The 18,780-nt window shown below is 39.2% G+C and overlaps 1 protein-coding gene across 6 annotated transcripts; it reads left to right on the top strand.

Annotated features, from left to right (window-relative positions):
- The first annotated feature begins 2,914 nt into the window (after positions 1-2,914).
- CBR4 (carbonyl reductase 4) lies at positions 2,915-9,693 on the top strand. 6 transcript variants are annotated; one of them, XM_053974909.1, is made up of 6 exons: positions 2,915-3,080; positions 5,008-5,149; positions 5,683-5,803; positions 6,311-6,447; positions 7,042-7,176; positions 8,556-9,693. In XM_053974909.1, the coding sequence occupies exons 2-6, from the start codon at positions 5,008-5,010 to the stop codon at positions 8,732-8,734; spliced, it is 714 nt and encodes a 237-aa protein (XP_053830884.1). In that variant the 5' UTR covers positions 2,915-3,080; the 3' UTR covers positions 8,735-9,693. The 6 variants fall into 6 exon arrangements, with proteins under 6 accessions (XP_053830884.1, XP_053830885.1, XP_053830886.1 ...); XM_053974910.1 differs by having other exon boundaries at positions 4,912-5,149; XM_053974911.1 differs by lacking the exon at positions 2,915-3,080 and adding an exon at positions 3,251-3,417.
- The last annotated feature ends 9,087 nt before the right edge of the window (positions 9,694-18,780 follow it).

Raw genomic sequence — 18,780 nt, 5'->3', positions numbered from 1 at the left:
AGGCAACTAGTCCAGTTACACCCTTTTTTTACTGAAGAAATGCATGGCAATATGTTGACTGTGTGACCTGCCACTGAGTTATCATTTGACCTGGAAAGAAGGAAACCTCTTAAGCTCTTCCCTGGCTTAATTCTGTTCTAAGCCCATGACTCCTGTATCCCAGATACATGCCCCCATCATCAGATTTGCTTAAGCTAGGGAGGTCATCTTTAATACGCCAGTTGAAAAGCAAAATAGTTTCTTGAATGTTGATTTCAATTGATGCTTAATCCCTGGGGTTTTACATTTCTGGACAGTGATCATCTGGCTTGAATGTCAAATCTCCTTGGCTCACTTTAATTTTTTGTTCTGTTCCTATAAACTGAAACGACTTCAGACTGATGGCTATGACAAGCTTGTTCAGTGGTGAAAAACTGAAGTTAGCGGCCATGTTTCCAGTAAGGGAGGAGACTTGAAAGCAGGTTTTCTCAGAGCCAAGTGCTCCAACCAGCGGGTGTTTGTTTCCAACAGGACTGAGCGCATGTGCAGCCAGTCCTCCAGTTGCTTTGTCCCAGGCCTTACACAAAACCCATGTAATGTGGGAGGTACGCTTTCACAAGCAGTACAGGGAGCAGTATGAAAATGCTGCTGGACATTAGAGCAGCATTGCTCTTTCATGCGTGACTCTTGGCAGAAATATAAGAGGCCACAGATTCAGGCACCACTGTGGTTAATGATTAGACTCAAGTTCCTCTGTAAATCTTGCCTTAAATCAAAACCCAGGAGGAATTTGAAATACCTGATAGAGGGGACCTCAGTTACAGTGGCCCGTTTTGTGCTATTTTGCTCTGATTTGCGTTTTGTGCTTTCAGATACATCAAGTATCCTTTCCTGTTTGAGACTATTCTGTTTTTTCCCATGCTAATAGAGAAATTCATACTTGAAAGAAGTTTCTTGGCTGTGTGGGAGAATGACTAAAAAATTTTAAGAAAGGAAAAAAATAACTCTCTTAGGAAGAGTATTTTTAATGCCTGAATGCTTTAGGCTTGAGGAAAGACAGCTGCATCATTTTGTACATTGTGGACAGGTTCCAAGTGTGTGTATATACATGGTCACACAGACAGACATACAAGAATTATTAGCTTAAATGTTCACATTAACAGTAATCCAGGCATAATAATGACCAATATTGAGCTAGCTGTTACAGATCTGGTCATGATAGATGGAACAGGTCTATCAGATCAAGTTCTTGTATCAGCTACTCTTCCCCCAAAAGGGGAGGTAATAATTATGACACTGATCTGTCTCTTGCACTCCACTAGTTTTAATGGGAAATCAGTGTGAATAAACTGGCTCAGATGAACTCTGCTTAATCTGATCTCCTGATTTAACCAGGCATCTGGAAAAAAAAGGCTAATGTCACTTAGGCCAATGAATGAACATACATCTGGTTTTGAACACTAAGTTAATGAACTTAACAGAATTAAACAGAATCTTGTCTGAACTTTTGAAAAGGATATTTAACTTTGTCAACTATAACACACTTTAAAACCCCCACACTAAAGTCATGCTTACTCTTTGTCAGCAAAATAGTAACAGTACAGGACAGATTAGTCTTTCTTTAACTTTCTTACAAGTGTAGGTCAGCTGTATGGATAAGGACACAGGTCAGAAATAAGGTAAAGTCATAATTACTTATATTTTTTTTCACTTAACTATGAGCATCATATTGTATAAGGACAGCAGCAGGCAGGTATTATTTTCTCTGTAGTATGCACATCTTCAGAAAACATCGCTAAGGATCATTTTTTTGCATTCTGTATTGCTTCGCTTATAAGCTTCACTTGAAGGAAAAGCTATCCAGGTCCTTAATTATGCTAGGTATCAGAAGGTTTGATCAGAGACTATTCTGAGTCACAGTCTCATCTGTCAGTGCCTTTTCTTCTTTATCACTGGGACCTCCAGGCTTTCAGAATATGGCATGATCTGAAACGTCATTGTATCACAAAATCTCATTCGCTCTTTTGAAAAAGAGCCGCTTGCAATCTAAATATGCTTGCTAAAAGAAACTAATTCTCATAATAGCTTTCCTTCAAAATTTTATTTTTCTTGTTCACCTGTTTGCCAATGCCTAAATCTGCTTTTTTCTTCTATATGTAAAGAATAATCTGTGGAAGAAGAATCCCACATGCATAGAACTAATGTTAAATGCTTTACATCTCCCCGGAAACACGTATAATCTGAAATTCTGAAAAAACACCTTTCAAGTCAAAAGCAAGAACTGTATGCTTGCTCATAGAAACTCCAGTAGGATTTCAGCATATTACTCTGTGGAAAATAATAATAACTAATAATAACAACAATAATAATATCCTCAAAAAAAAAAAAATCTGAAGTGTACTCGTGTACAAAATTGTCATAGCTTTTATTAGTATTCCTCAGGGGGTAAAATTTACTCAAGTGTGTGTGACTTTTAGTTAAGAGTCCAGAGAAACCCCTCCAGCACATCATCAGACATAGAGCATAACTGTAAACAGCATTACTGTTATAACAGAATGGTTTTTATAATATTAGTTTAATTGCATATCATGAAGTTTGCTTTGGTTCCTGAATATGAGCTCTCACAGATGCTTCTGTATTTTAGGCTTATCTACCTTAGTGTGTTTGAAATTTAACTCTGGTACAGTGATGCCTCACACGAGATCCTTGGATTTTGGGGCAAGGATACATGAAAATGAGAGAAACAAAATCCTGATTCATCTAATTGTTTCTATCTATATATAAAGTCCATTTTTCTTCAGGAAGGGGGTAACAAGGGTAGGACTGAGCGCTTCAGCTCCACGCCGGACGCTGTAAAACGGATTTGCAAAAGCGTAAGGTGAAAGCAGAGGGGCTTCCCGTGTGCGAGCGCGGAGGTCGCGGGCGGTAAGCGCAGGGCCCGAGCCCCTCAGCGGCCGGGCCGGGCCCGCGGCCCCGGCTCCTTCTGCCCTGGCGGTGACGTCACGCCGCTCGCCGTGACGCCGGCGCTCAGCGCGGAGCGGAACCGGCCTGCCCGGGGAGGGAACCGCGCTCCGTGACGGAAGCGAGCCGGCGGCCCGGAGGTACCGGAGCGCACGTGGAACGCGTCCTCGCGTCCTGCTCCTGTGCCCGGGGCGCGGCGGCAGGCGCAGCCCGCGCCTGGCTCGGGGCGGGGGTGGACACGCCGGGACGGCGCCGCCACCGTGGCAGCGGCGGCGCGCGCGGGCTGCGCGTCCCGGCGTGCCCCGCGGGCGCGGCCGGCGCCGCTTCCCGGTGTCCGTGCCGAGGGCTCCGCCTGCAGCCGGGCCCGAGCGGGAGCCCAGCTCAGCTCAGCCGCGCCGCCGGCACGGACGGAGGAGGGAAGGAGGGGGGCGCCGGGCCGGACACGGCTCCGGGAGCCCCGCTCGCCGTTGTTTAAAGGTGCCCTCCTTGGGCTAGCAGCCGAGCGCCGTGGGGTGGTGCCTTCGGGGCCCCGGGGTCACGCGTTAAACAGTTTGGCTCTGAAAGAAGAGCAGAAGTGATAAAGGTGCCTGCGTGTGCTTATTGCTCCAAGTATACCTGGTTTTCCCTTCAGTTATTTATCCAGGGAACAGCGGGTCATTAGTCCTGCTGCAGCTTTTCCCTCTCAAGTCACAGCTGCAGGGAGCCTGTATGGCGTTTCTGCTAAAGCACAGACTGTATGTACTGTGTTGCAGGTAGGCCCTATGCCCCACCTGTGAATGCCTGGCTAATGCACAAGGGGCTTTCTCTGCTCCGAGAACTTGCCAGGGAAGGCAGACACGTGGGCTGGCTTCAGGCACGTGTGAGTACTTAGGGAAAAGGACAGACCATCTGCTTGTTCAGACTCTGTCGCAGAAGACCAAAATTACCGTGCCACTGTATGAGTTGGTGGTGGCCTGGTACACTTAGTACCATGTGCTTTTCTGATTATCATTCATCCAGAAGGGTTTAATAGACCTCAGTGAGGCCAAGGGTAAGGTCTAAGGACTCGGACACTTTAGTGAGGTATTGAATAGCTCCATATGTGTAGGAGGTCTGAATAGACCTGAAAGAGGATACAGGTGGAGAGTGAAACAGTGAGGGGAAGGTGTGAGAAGAAATGCATAGAATTATCTAATCAGAAAGCAAATTAAGAACAAAAGGAAGTACTTTCCCACAAATAATAAAACTCGTTGCCTCGGGATGAAGACAGTATAATTGGGTTCAAAAAGGATTTATTCAAATGTATGGAAAAATGATTCATTGTTATTGCTTGGATTCTGCCTCTGTCTCCTCAGGAAGTCCCAAAACAGCTGATTTCTAGAGCTTGCAGAATAAAAGATCATTCTACAGAAGTACTTTCTTTGTGTGCTCCATTCTAAACATCAAAGCTAGCTACTTCAGAATCATTTCATATTTCAAAAAGCTTTTTTTTCTTCCTTCAAAAGCAGAAAAAAAAAAACAGGCTAGTGGTAAAACACAGTCTGATAGTATTAAACCAGTGTAAATACAATAGTTTCAAATCATACTCAGTAAATTTGCAGTGCAGTGTCCAACACAGATACTTTGGATAAAGTGAGACCTTGAGGCTAAATGACTTCAGCACAAGAATAATGGTTGCAAGAACAATATAATTACAACCAATACATCAGCTTTGAATAAGCAGCTGAACAATACATTATGGCCTTTAGGTACATAAATCACATAATTCATCAATTGAATAAGAGTTACCATAACTGTAGTATTGGAATGCTAGATTATGTGTGTGATTTTAAAATTTTTTTACTGGTTCAGAAATATTTAAGAATTAACTTTCATTTGTAGAAGTGGTGTCTGATTTAGTTCAGCTGTTTATTTTGAATAAAAAATTAATACGAGTGACTAAAACCCAAATCACTAATTTTGTAACCTGCTATTACAAACTGCTACAAACAGGTAAAAGCTGTGATGTTGACCAGAACAGCAGTTAATGTCTTGCTCTACTGGACATGAAGTTGATGGTTTATTTGCAATTTATGAATTATTTTGAAGATGGGCAAGGTCTGTGCTGTTTTTGGAGGATCCCGTGGGATAGGCAAAGCTGTGGCAGAGCTCCTGGCACAGAAAGGCTGCCGCCTGGCCATCATTGCTAGGAATCTGGACGTGGCCCAGAGCACTGCCCGTAACCTTGGTGGTACGTATGCTGCTGTGCACTTATCTCCTCACTGCTCCGTGCTTGGGTGACTTGTGAAAACAGCGAGTTGTTAAAAACCCCTCCTTGTTTAACTAGATGGAAAGGAAAATAAAGGCTGAGAAATATTAAAAACCAACTATATTGGTACGATTTTGTTTTCATAATAGTTGTTGAGAAAGCAGATTAACTTTTTTATCTGCATAATGAGAATTTTAAGATGAATGGAATTGTTTGGGGTCACAGTAGAGGTGGTGTGAATTGAGTCATCTCAGCTCCTGAACAAGCCAGAACTGCGACCAGTCTGCTCATGCTGAACTTCTGACTTCAAAAGGCAAAAAATATAAACCAAGGAATTATCACATAACTAATGAATACAATACTTGAAAATAGTCTTTATTTAATTGCCTGGGGATTAAATAGGTTCCTTAAATTATAGCTAGTTCAATATCTGTTTTGCAACTGTGTTGATACATTCTGAAGGTTTATGAATTAAATACAGCTTTTATTGTGACTTTATATATATTTCAATACAGCAGGACATCTGGCACTTAGCTGTGATGTATCCAGTGAACAAGAAGTCCAAAAGACTTTTGAGGAGATGCAGAGGAATTTGGGTCCTATTAACTACTTGGTTAATGCAGCTGGGATCAACAGGTTGGTTACTATAGGTAATTCTAGATGAAGGCAGCTCGCTGTAAGGTGCTCTGGCCCTTTGTGCTTAGCAAGGGTGTTGTTAATGAGCACATCTGAAAACAATATTAAGTGCTTGCCAATATTTTGTTCTTGATGGCAGTAAAATGCTGTATGATACAGCTTTCACTATAGTTTCTGCATTCTGAGTTTGAATTCCTCCTCTATTCTTTCTTCCACTTCTTCCCCCAGAATGGTCCAAAACAGTGCTTGATACCAGTCTGCAAAGGAGGCTCTGTGTCCAGAAGCATGGCTAACTTGTTTTTTGCTATGTGTAGTTCTTGCAGTGTTGTAATTTTGAATGCTTGAATGTATGGAACCACATACACCCCCATTAATATTCTGTCCAACAGTCTTTTTTTTTTTATGTGCATTTATGAGTAAACATGAGTATTTTCTCTGCATTTATGAGTAAACATGATCAGGGGGTTGTTCAGTGAATTCTTTGGGGTTTTTTGGTTTGTTTGTCAGGGATGGTTTGCTACTGAGAACCAAGACTGAAGATATGATAGCCCAGATTCACACTAACCTTTTGGGAACAATGTTGACATGCAAGGCTGCTGTAAAGGTCATGATTCAACAGCAGGGAGGTGCTATTGTCAATATAGGTAAGTTGCTTGTGGAGTTCTGAGTACTAGTCTTCTAGAAATGTTTAGCAGGTGTAATGTGTTACATTGCTTGTTACAATTTACTTGTTTTCCTTTTCCTTGTATTTAGATATTCTGCAATTAGCATTTCTTCATGGATGCTTATTCTTTTGTGTAATTTCAGCAGCTTCTAGATAGCTTTTTTCAGTAATAAACACCTCAGAGTTTATATTTTATTGAAAAAAGAAGCTTTGCTATTCTTAACCAATTCTTTCAATATCTATATACACCAGTTGCTGGCAATTAACTAAGAATTGATAGGGTCCGTCAGTTTCTTTCTTTATTTAATCTGGGCAAGGATACTTTTTTTTTAGAAAAGCGTTCTTTTTACTCTCCTGGTGCCTGTCGGTCAGCATAGATACATGAATTGTACAAAAATCACAACTATTTGGGAGATTTGCTTATCCTAGCAGGCTAAAGTGCATAAAGTCATGCGTATTTTACTCTTTTCTTGTGATCTCATTTTTCATTCCAAGTTTAAAACTAAAATGATAAAGCTAGTACAATGTTTCAAGTTGCCCATTTAATCTTCTCTTTGATGTTCCTTTATTTTAGGGAGTGTTGTAGGACTTAAAGGCAACTCTGGTCAAAGTGTGTATAGTGCTACCAAAGCAGGATTAGTTGGATTTTCACGCTCTCTTGCTAAAGAAGTAGCAAAAAAGCAAATCCGAGTCAACGTTGTTGCTCCAGGTTAGTTTTTAAGGAATTCCTGCATCCTTGACTGTTGCAATTCATTAAGACTGTGGATATTTCTTGTACTCTGAAAGTAACTTCAGACTAATTTCTATTATTTTCTTCAGCTTTGTAAGTAAATATTTTTAATATCTTTTGTTTGTTTGTTTAATGTATAGAACATTCTTTTAGGAAACCTTCAGTCTTTTTAAGGGTACACTGAGAAATTTGGAAAAGTGAGTCTACCTATTCCTCTTCCATTATTACATAATAAATGTCTTTTTTTTTTCCCTTTGGTCCTTCTTCAAAACTTGCTGTCCTTGCAGATGGAAGGATTAGATCTAATTAGAGACGGAGAGCTACCCTTGTCTCCAGCTAGAGAATGCCTGTTTGTTATTAGGGAAACATGACAGACCATGAGAAAGCTGTCATAAAAGCACCCCTGTCTCCCTGTAGTAAAATGAGGGAGTCCTGAAAGTTATTTCTGTGAGTAAAGGCTGTGATTTTGTAAGATGATCTAATTCAAGCAAACTGCCACCCTTAAGGAAAAATCCCTTCTGTATTTTCTGAATTTTTCCACTCATAACTGTGTACACTGCTGCTCACCTTCTGCTACCTCTGATGCCTTTCAGAATTCTACATGAACCTGTTCAGCTTGTGAACTAGGCAGGAAAAATACTTTAGTGAGTTGAGCAGCTCATCCACAGCCATCATAAAGGGGCAGAGTATTACAGTAGAAAGCAAAAGGGAAGCTTTCCCTTCTTGGTGGCAGCTAGAAAGCAGGTAAGATCAGCTCTTTATAAAGCTGCAGCTTTTGTGTAGAGTTGTGCAGCAGTGGGAAAGCCAAATCTCAGATAATGGAAAATTGTAGAAAAGGTCCTTCAAAAATGTCAAGAAATATTCTTCAAATGAGTGCTCAAATAGAAACTATGCAAGCTCTGCCATTGATTCTAAAATAGAATGCAAACACTTTAAAGTCTGAGAGGGTTTCTTGCCAGACATTTTGTGCTCGTATTTTAATTGAGAACATTTTGGTGAAATGAGTATATTTTGTCTTTCGGAAAAGTGATACTAAGTATAGTTTTTTGATTGAAATTTAGTTACCCTTTCTTGGTTGGTTGGTTGGTTGGTTTTGTTTGGGTTTTTAAAATGGACTTCTATAGATCTCTGCATTTTGATTATTACATCACTGCTTCCAAAAATGAAAGGTATTTTATTGGTGAGATAAAAAAGTGGTTTTGGCCATCAAGTGATGTGGGCTGCTTTGGGAGACTTTAAGAATGGTAGCTGGTGCTGAATCCTGGTAATAGATTTCACTTTGTAAGATTCAGTGGGAAATCCACTAGATAAATTTAGTCAAAGGTTAGGTAACTCTTCATATATCTCTCTGCTCTTAGGCTTTATTCACACAGAGATGACAGCTCATTTGGAAGAAGATCAGTTGAAGAAATCAATTCTCCTTGGAAGATTCGGAGAGCCTCATGAAGTTGCACAAGCTGTTGTCTTTCTTCTAGAATCCCCATATGTTACAGGGAGTGTTCTGGTTGTAGATGGAGGCTTACAGCTTATGACCTAAGTACTACCTTGAATAAATGACTGCTTTAATTTCATGATGGTAATATATAAATATATAGTAAATAAAGGGAGAGGGTTGGAAATCGTTTGATGATTGATGTACATAATTGACTTGGTCTTATTTAGTCAGAGGAGAAATTCACCAGCAGCGAAGTGCAACGTGTGTGTTTAGCTGCCTGAAAGAGTCTGTTTGGTATTACAAAGTCTGTGTATAAAACAATTTGAAAAAGATCTGGTTTTGATATAGTGATAGCTTTAATAATGTGCTGATATGTTTTTAAAGCACCGTATTTTTCTAAAGTCCTGTTTGCTAATTTGGGACAGAATGAGATTTTATTTGAATTATCACATTGCACAAAGGTTAATAAAGTGCAGAGACATATTTATTGGGTGGCAGGTATGATTGCATCAAGTTTTTCAAGTAGAGCAAAGATTGTGAACTGCATAGTTTTGCATTCTTATCAGTTAGTCCCTACAAAGTAGCAAAAAGTTTCCTTTGAGCTTTGTTTGTTTGTACCTAACACTACAAAGCTAGGAACTTCTAGATCTTCAGGCATACCTGAGTTGCCTTTAGAAGCTTTAATTATATGCAATGTGTTTTTATAAAGACAAAGCCTACTTGGTTCCATTCCTGTATGTATGTACAGCACTCACTCAATCCTGTGGCTCTTGCACGTGCCTATTGAAGGATTGCTACAGCACTGGAGCTGCTAATCCTCTCATACTCTCAGCTTGAGCTGCACATTCACTGCTGAACACTATGGCCTCAGACCTTGCTCTGTAGGACACTTTGCAAGGACTCAGAAGATGTTTAGAACATGTGTCACTTCCAGAGCACAAAGTCAAGGTGTTCTGTGTTTTGCTCTGTATCTTCATGAACACTCAGTTCAGCTGTTAAGTTGATGCTCTCTCATATGTATGTATAGTCAATAAAATAGCCATTTATTTTATTCAAAGCAACTTTTGAAGCAGAGTAATTATTCTGCTGTTAATGATTCTGAGTGTTCCTGTCTTGCTGAAAACTTACCAAATGTTTGACCTCAGGCTTTTCTATTGAGCTTAAATAATTTTTGATAATTGATGTTTTTATTATCTCTGAAGAAAACTATGAATGTGGTTCAGGACCTTCACCTCTTAACTCTGGTGTTCATTGCATCATGATCCAGATGTTGATTCAGCTTTTGAAATTACTTTCCGTCTTGGCACACACCACAATACAGAAAGAAGAGATCTTGCTGATGATAACTGAGTCTTTAAAGTCTGAGATTTTCTTCATTTGTGCAGCTGAGAAAATTTGTCTTTGTGCCAGAAAACAATGCATGTTCAAGCTTCTTGCAGGTATGTATTGAGAAATAATACAAGCAGTACTTGTCTGATCAGGAGATTTTACAGTTGGTTGTGCTACTCACTTTGGAATATATAATACCACTAGAGGTAATCCTTCCAGGAGTCCTTATCTTCCTGTTATCGCTGTTATGTGTCATATGTGTCTTTGCACCAAAAATATAATTGCTAATTATCTTTTTCCTTGATAGAAGGAGTTGGCCAGAGATGATGTGAATTTTTTCCAAGGGCACTGAAGGTGAGGAAGGACAGCTGGTACATTTTCACTAGTCAAGTAGGAATATGTCAGTGACTTGGCTGCTGCCCATACCCATCCTTGGTATTTTACAAACAAACCCTGTGTGACATATCTTGACCAAAAGCCAAATCTAAGAAACTAGAAATAATTCACTTTTAGTAACTTCTGATCCAAATTATTATTATCAATTTTTTGTTTGTTTGTTTTTCTTTTGTTTTTTTGTTGGTTTGGTTTTTTTGGGTCAGGGAGCTGTTAAGTAAGTCATTAGCAATGGAATTTTTAGTTTACATTTGCAATTAAAACCTGAAATAATGCTGTCAGAAGAATTTCAGCATGCCACAGAGTAATTTCTTTAAAAAGTCCCAGTACATACTATGTTTTTATCATTGCTGTTGCCATAGGGCCAGACTGAAGTGTTGGTAGCTTTAAATCATACTTCTAAAAAGCTTTTGCTCCCTTTTCTTCAAACTGGTAAATTAGAACAGAAAAGTGATTAACATAATCTTGGTTCTATCTGGCCTGGTGTGATCTGGTCTCAGATAGGGGAAGTAGGGAATGTGCAGAGTAGGTAACAGATCAGGTGTGTGTCTCCTTAGAAGGCTCCAGTACCTCCAGCAGTTTGTGACTGGGATATTTGAACCCACTAATGGGTAACTCTGGTTGAGGCCTGCAGGCATTAAAAACTGCCCTCTGGTGCTATCTCTGTTTTGCTTTTGAATTTGTAGACCTCTATCTTATCCTGCCTGCCTTAGTTGTTTTTGTTTCGTACTGAAGAGTCGTATTTCTTTTAATTGCTTGTTGCTGGAGAGCTCTTTCATATCTTAAATTGTCTTTGTTGAACTTTGCTTTACTCTTCCAGTTCCTCAAGGAAGGAGCACCAGGTAGAACTTCTTGTAGAATTCACTGTGGATCTATTTAAAAAAATTGAATTATTTTATGTTTTGTTTTATATTGTTTCCAAAAATGATGCCTAGGTGTTTTGCTTTTTCCTAGCCTTTACACTTAGATTTTCAGAACAATAATTCATTCCCGAATAATTAATGGTCAACTTGGAGTTGATTTACATATATATGTACAAAAGTCTGAATTTTTGTATTTTTTTCAGCATGAATTGTTTTCAAATATCTGCAATGAGTTTGGTTTGCTGGTTTTAACATCTATTTCCTCAGTGAAATGGTTCTGCAATTTTTTAATTTGTTAATCCCTTTGTTACTTTGACTAACTGGAATACACCGTGGCATTCAGAAACTGCTGTCTCAGAAGCCTTAGAAATAGGTTGTACTTGGCCTGCCTCAGCAGAGGAACTGTGGTGTTTCATTGCACTGCACATCCTTAGGGGAGAACATCTGCTGATTCATACCCTTTGTCTTCTGTCTTTAAACAATGTACTGATATGGCAACTTCTTTTGGCAGCACAGTATGTTTAATAGTTTTTGGCAAGGGAATGTGTCAGATGCCTTTTAGGATTTCAAGTATGCACCATTATTAGATCTCCATACTCTCATCTATTTTAAGTTCTTCTTTAGAAGAACTCTAAAATGTTTATCAAACATGACATTCCTTTGCAAAAGCAACTCTGTAGGCTTATCCTGTTGTTTTTTTGGCTTTAGAACAATTTGTGGCACTTTGCTGTGTACAGAAAAATATATTTAGGCTTTAATTCCCTGGATCCCTCTGGAATGTCTTCTTAAAAAACAAGTGGTCCTTCCACCCACTAAAATCACAAGAACTTGCTGTCACGTTTGCCAGCTTCCGGTCACTTGAGGAAGGTTTCACTCAGAAGTTTCACACTGCAGTTACTTGGTTTCTTTTAGAATTGGGTAGTGAAAGTCCCCATCTTTCCCCTTTGTCACTGTTTCCTCTGTAACCTCTCCCAGTGTAAAGGAAGGAGTAAAACCTTCAACAAGGTGCCTGTAGAAGTTCTCCTCAAGTTCCTGCATGGTACCAAAAACTTATCATAGGGATTTGTTCGGAGTCTGGGGATTCTTTTCCTTGGTGGATTTTCCTTCCCTGAGCACTTTGCTTTTTACTTTGATCATCTGCTTGCCTTCTTCAGGCACAGTGCCTGTTCCTGAGGTGCCAATGCACTTTTGCAGATTATTCCTCTGCACTCTGTCTGGCTGTAAATGTTACATTCAGTGACTGATTCCATTTGACTCCTAAAGCTAGACTGCTGGTTTTACAAAGGTTGATGTTTAAATGCTAGGAGCTTCCCCCTCTCCACAAAAATAAGTTTAATTTGATGTGTGTATTTAAAATCATTGTACTGAAGTTCAGTACATTCAATCTTAGTGTTGTCATTGGGCTGCATCTCAATTTTGACTTTTCTTTTTGGCTTCATTTTAATATTTTCTTATTATATGTTGCTTCTTTTTTATGGAAGTCTGTGGTGGTGGACTTCTGTCTTTATTAATAAACTTGCTCAATAGAAATAAAAGGGAAATAAATGCAGAAATAAAAGTCACCATTAAGAAAAATCACTATTTGAAAGCAGCATTTTGGCTCAGGCCATGTACAGTTGGGGTGACCACAGCCAGAGTTGAGATGGCCCTGATCAGTTGGATGAAAAAGAATATATTTAAAAAGTGATCTTGGCCTCTTCAGTGTGACATTTATCCAACATACTCATGACTGCTGTCTGTCATCACAGTTACATTGCTGGCCTTAGACGTCTCAGATGTCATAGCTATGGCTATACATATCCATCTTAGTGGTGTGAGTACCAATATCATCTAATAATAGAGTTTACCTTGCTAGGTTTGGAAATTCAATATGTGTTTGATTGGATGATTTTATATGTTGATATCTATGTCTATGACTCTTCTATATATTTTGTATCAATATCTTACTTTTTTATCTTACTTACATATTTCTGGTATGTCTGTTTTGTCACCGTCTTTGATTAAAAGCAGACATTTGGGCTTTACATCTTGTGCTGCTGGCATTTATGCCAAGCTGTATATAAATGTTTAGGGTTTTTTGAATATGGGTGTTTGTGAGTTAGACTGCACTTGACTGACTTACAATGATTACTCTATTGAAATTTGAAAACTTAAGTGCACTATCATGTTAGATATAGTTTCTGTGATTCCATTCATAATGGAAGTGAAAGAATGTGCTCTTATCCATCTGGTGTTTCTTCACCCTCTGTGTTGCTTAAAACTCTCCTAAAATCTCTTAAATACCAGCATCTTTTTGCCTTTTTTTTTTCTCTTTAAGAATAGAGTATTTTATGGATTCCCACTACTCCATGATGCAGTTTCTAAAGAATCTGCAATCCTCTTCCTACAACTGCTTTTTCAGGCATGCATTGAAACTTTGCCTCATCCACCTAGTTTTGGGAGCATTTAAAGAAGGCTGCAGTGCAAGTCTGGTCTTTAACTTACTCTGTGTTTTATTCCACATCTTTTCTCCTGCCCCACCCCATCTCACTGGTTTGTACATAGCCTTTCACTGCCGCCACAGAATTTCTAAAGAGACCATCAAGGCAGGTTTTGAGGGTGGCTGCTTTTGCAGCTGTCGTTTAATTCAGCATGCAGTCCTCTTACACAGCAACCCTCTTTCTGACTCACCCATAATGATTGCTTTGAGTTTTTACTCAACTGAGTTCCTGCTTCAGAGAGGATATCCTTGCTAAAAGAAGGTTGTGTACTCCAGTATTTACTCATTCCTATGACATGCCTTGTCACTGCCAAGTTAGGAAACCTAAAATTGTTCTTCTGTTGGCTTTGAGTTTGATTCAGTTCAAAGTTCAGGTAGTGTGATTTGCAGGTTCTGGGGGTTAGTTGAAGCACATTGTAGACCTAGAAAGTTAATTGTTTTGTATGTCTTCTCTGCATTTTCCTAATGTTTGGGAAGATGATGGATTACTCTTGTTCATCTTGGAATCTTCAATGTCCTAGGTAGGACATTGAAGCCTTACTTCTGCTTATCTCTTAAGAAATATGTTTGTAACATAGAATTTGCTGTAGCGAGTCACTGTCTAACACAAACAGTCTTTTCTTGCTCTTGAGCCATCTGTTGCAATTGATGGGCTGGATGGGCTCTGAGCAACCTGGTCTAGTGAGTCAACTTGGTCTAGTGAGAGGTGTCCCTGCCTATGGCAGGGGGTTTGGAACTAGATCATCTTTAAGGTTCCTTCCAACCCAAGCCATCTGTGATTCTGTGATTATTATCAGTAAAAGTTTGTAGTAGGACACATAAAATATTCATGAGGTGGTTTTGGTTTGGGATTTTTAAAAAATATTACAGCTGTAAGGAGGAGCTCAGCTTTTGCAGAGTGTGGTAACAGAAGTATACCATGTTGGCTGAGTTGGTGCATGCTGAGTGAGTGAGAGTTGTATCCCATGAAGAGATTTCACTGTGGCCTCCTGAGGGCAGTCTATCCTAAGGCATTATTGTATTGGTAATGCCTTGGTGAGTAAACCTGTATTGTTTTAGGGAAGTGGAGTTGCCTGTGTAGATGCAAAGCTGATGGCTGGCATCCCTGTTACTGGTTTTGTAAAATCCTGTTCCATATATTTTGAGCTGCTGGGAGTTGTAAGGCTTTTAAAGATAGAAAGGATTTCATACTGAAATCAGTGAAATTTGGATAGGAAGTGGATATCTTAATCCCAGCCTGCAAAATTTCTTTGTTATATTAGTACCTACAGTTAAAACATACATTGTAATGATTATTTATTGCTGTAAGACAAATTTTCCTACTTTCATGTGTTGCATAATGTGAGGTTGTATTACATGACCCTGAAATGTATATTGCCTGCTGCAATTATACGACTTATTTTTTTGGAAGAACAGTGTAGTTCATTTAAGTAAAGCAAATGAAAAATGAACTCTTCAAGGCCAAGTGCACCCACTTGATTCAGTTAATCAGTGTTTGAAAAGACAGGTCAAGTGTAGTTGTGGAGACGAGTCATTTGGGTGTGCTTAGTGTCTGAAGAAGTAAGGACTCTGCAAAGTCCCAGGTTATATTTGATTTTCACACACACGTTGTGTTAAATTTCAGATCATATGCTAAAGGCTTCTTTTTGCTGTAGATACATCTGTTAGTAAAAGAATGCTACCTGTACCTTGCCAGACATCTTTAGATCAGCATGACTATAATCACAACTGGTCTGGTATTTTTATGGTTTTATTTTTTATATTAACAGCTCATATCTGTTAAGGTCTGGGATATGTTTAGTTCATGGTATATAACAAAACTGCCAGTTTGGATATGTCTATATCAAATGCAGTGAGACAACACCCAAGTAAAAGCCACCAAAGCTTCCTTGGTATCAATTATACACACATTAGGGCAGTGTCAGTGGGAGCGTGGGGACAGATGTCACTGAACAAATGGAGTTGTGTGGATGTTCCTCAATGTTTCCCAGGATGCTGGCTGATGGTACTGAGGTGCCCTTGCATGTGTAGCATGGTGATGGGTTTGAAATTTTGAACAGTTTGTTAAGAATAACTGCAAAGTGATTATATGGTATTGGTGAAGCTTGTTAATGAAGTTAGTGAAGCAGTTTGATGTTTTGTGAATTCTGACTTGCAGATCTCTCAGCTCTGTATTTCTAATGCTGAATGCACTAAACTGCATGTTCCAGCTCTGTGCTGGAGGCTGTATTGTCAACATCTGGATGCTGATGACCTATTAAAAGGTCTCAGTTGCAGTGTTTTAATTCTGATCCTCTCAATATGACCTTTTATCCTAGTTTTTCAGATAGTTGGTAAATTTCTACTGCAAACTTCCTGCAACTTCAGAGAAAAGAAGGAATGTCGTAATTTCTTGTGTTTTGTTTAGCTATCATTTAGTGTGCATGTATGATTTTTGATGGTGAGATGTCCCTGCCAGCAGCAGACTGGAACTGCATCCATTCTTTGCAAGCTCTTGTAGCTCTGTTGTTGGAATGCATATATAGAACAGAGAGCAGCTGTAATTTCATAGTTCACCATAATTTTCAGGACATTAACATGGGAGAGGTCCTTAATTTGCAATAGATTAGAGATGTCGTTCCTGTTCTATAGAGAGTCTTATCTTCTTTTCAGCACCTTTTGCAGTAGCTCAGAAAGGTCCTGTTTGGCAGTCTGGGTTTTGTAGCCTCAGTTCTGTACAAATACTCTGTTATGTCTAGGCCTACAGTTGTCCAAAAAAGCTTGTCAATATGTTTCCCTGAAACTGTGTTGTTAAACACACAGGAGAAAAGTCCTACCATAATCCATTTGGTGTGATGAGATTTGCGGAGCTCCTTCTGTAAGTGTTGTAATCACTCTGTGCAATGGCCAGGTACTGTTATTTTTTTCTGCTTTCTTGTTCTGCAGCTGTTTCTGGACCATTTATGCTACCACAGAACTAGAAAGTGATAGCAGTTACAAGACTTGGCCAGACCCCAGGGTTACCTGTTACATTGCAGTTGTTTTATAAAGCACAAAATTTCTCCTAGGTGGTGCTGGAGTTCATCTCCATCTGTATGGCTGCTGAAATCATTACTGTACAGGTACTGCTGCTCGTAGTCTGGCTTTTTTACTCTAGATGGGACTGAGATTATGTTCCAAACACAGTCTTAGTAGAGATGCAATGCAGTATAAGATAATTTTACGTTTTAATCACTTCTGCTAAAGAATGCAAAATGGCTTAATTTTGAATTTAGAGTTGCAAGCTTTAAGACAAGTCAAAGAATACTATGTACTGTCTGGAATACATTGTAAATTCCTTGGGGCAGGAACGGTGTTTCCATCCTGCCTGATGTGTTTCATGTGCTCATATTTCTGTTCAAACAGAAAATCTGTGCAGAGGGAAGGCTGTTTCTTTTACTTGAGGAGAATGAGATAAATGTCAGTAAATTCTACCCCTTGCATGTACATTTGAATGGTGAGGGAGTTAATTAACATGCATAGTCTAAGCAGGCATTTCTAGTCTATGCATGAATTTACCTATAGTGCACGGTGTGGGTTTGGCAGCTGGGTTGTGCAGTCCGAGCATGCAGTTAATCCCCTCAGCATCATGGCATGCTGGATAATGTGACCTCATGAAGTACTTAGATATGAAAAATGTTTTGGGCTACTTGCAGAGGTGAGGATGTAGTGGTCCAGATGTGGAGGATCAAGGCATTTCTTAGCATACATCCTAAGTAAATTAAAATAGACCTTGAAAGTGGTGATACAGAAAGAAACAATGATTTATAAGCTGGGGTTTCAAGCTGGACTGGTTTTCATCCCCAGCTGCCAGTTAACTGTGATGGAAGCAAATTGTGCTTGTTAACTAATTGTTGCTGTTGCCTTAAAGCTGTAGGGTAAAGGCACTGTGTGCTAAGGTAACACCACCAGCTGGAACAACCTTCATGCGTGTGGAATTTTGCACCTCACTGTTGGTATTCTTTACACAGGTTTCTGTTGTCATCCTGATGGTTGTTGCATTGAGTCTCTGATTGCTGTGAATGTGCTTGGACTGATCAGCTTCCTGAATATTTTTAAATCTTCCCATACCTAAACTGGAAGTCTTGCAAAAAGTCAAGGCTCATTATTTTAGTCTTAAAAAATGGCAGAACTACACTCTCAGATCATACTGTCTATCTTTGGACTATGTGGAATGAGATTAAACTTCTGAAAGTTACTTTGATGCTTCCAAGAATTTTTGCTTTTTGGCTTGAGAAGTTAACTTGCTTATGCCACACTTCTATCTCTGACTTTGTAAGCCCAAACAGTCCCGGTAACTAAGTAACAGCACAGCTGAATGTTTTCATAAAAACAATGTTGCTGCTTAGAGATGTGATTTACTACTTAAGTGGGTCTGTACATATATACAGAGGCAAAAAGTGATGATGACCTCATCTTCAACAAGTCTCAGTTTTTTAGTCCCCAAGCCAAAGCCAAACGTAGTGTGAGCAGACACAACTCCAGTGACTTCAGTTGCAGTATCGCCATTAATGTCACTGCTCACTTAATTGCTGACATAAGCCTGTTTGTAGTGATCACTGCTTGAAATGTAAACCCAAAAGAAAAAATGGATAATGTTGCATCTTTCCTGGCATCTTCACATTGAAAAAAGAAGAAACTCATTAATAGTCAGGATTTTTAAGTAAATCTGACTATTTTTTTAAAATTTTGATATTGTCTTGCTGTTAGGCTCTTAAATGAACTTACCAGTGCTTAGACCATGTCTTTTGCTTAGAATCAGTTGTAAGTGATGACATATTGCAAATTTACAAATACAAAACAGACCTGCATATTTTCTAGCCTATTAAAAAAAAAGTATCTTCCAGTTCTTCTATTTGGCAAAAGTTTCTCAGAATTTATGAGTAATGTTCCTCTGTTCTGTTCAAACAAGACTCCAGGTCACAAGCAGACTATTCTGATAAATTCTAATAGTTTTTAGATGCTGCATTTAGGCCTCATTTAATCTGTATTCATAATATTTAAAATTTCCATATCTTACACTTGAATGCTTGTACTTAAACAGTTATTACTCTTTACCAGAAGGA

This window comes from Vidua macroura, chromosome 4, assembly GCF_024509145.1.
Source record: "Vidua macroura isolate BioBank_ID:100142 chromosome 4, ASM2450914v1, whole genome shotgun sequence".
NCBI lineage: Eukaryota > Metazoa > Chordata > Aves > Passeriformes > Viduidae > Vidua > Vidua macroura.
This window is presented reverse-complemented; position numbering and strand designations above follow the sequence as displayed.

Excerpts from the sequence above, each read along its gene's own strand:
- CBR4 (XM_053974909.1), top strand. The coding sequence starts at position 5,008 with ATGGGCAAGGTCTGTGCTGTTTTTGGAGGATCCCGTGGGATAGGCAAA. Across the intron at positions 5,804-6,310 it reads AATGCAGCTGGGATCAACAG|GGATGGTTTGCTACTGAGAA; the intron begins GTTGGTTACTAT and ends TTTGTTTGTCAG. Across the intron at positions 6,448-7,041 it reads AGGTGCTATTGTCAATATAG|GGAGTGTTGTAGGACTTAAA; the intron begins GTAAGTTGCTTG and ends CCTTTATTTTAG.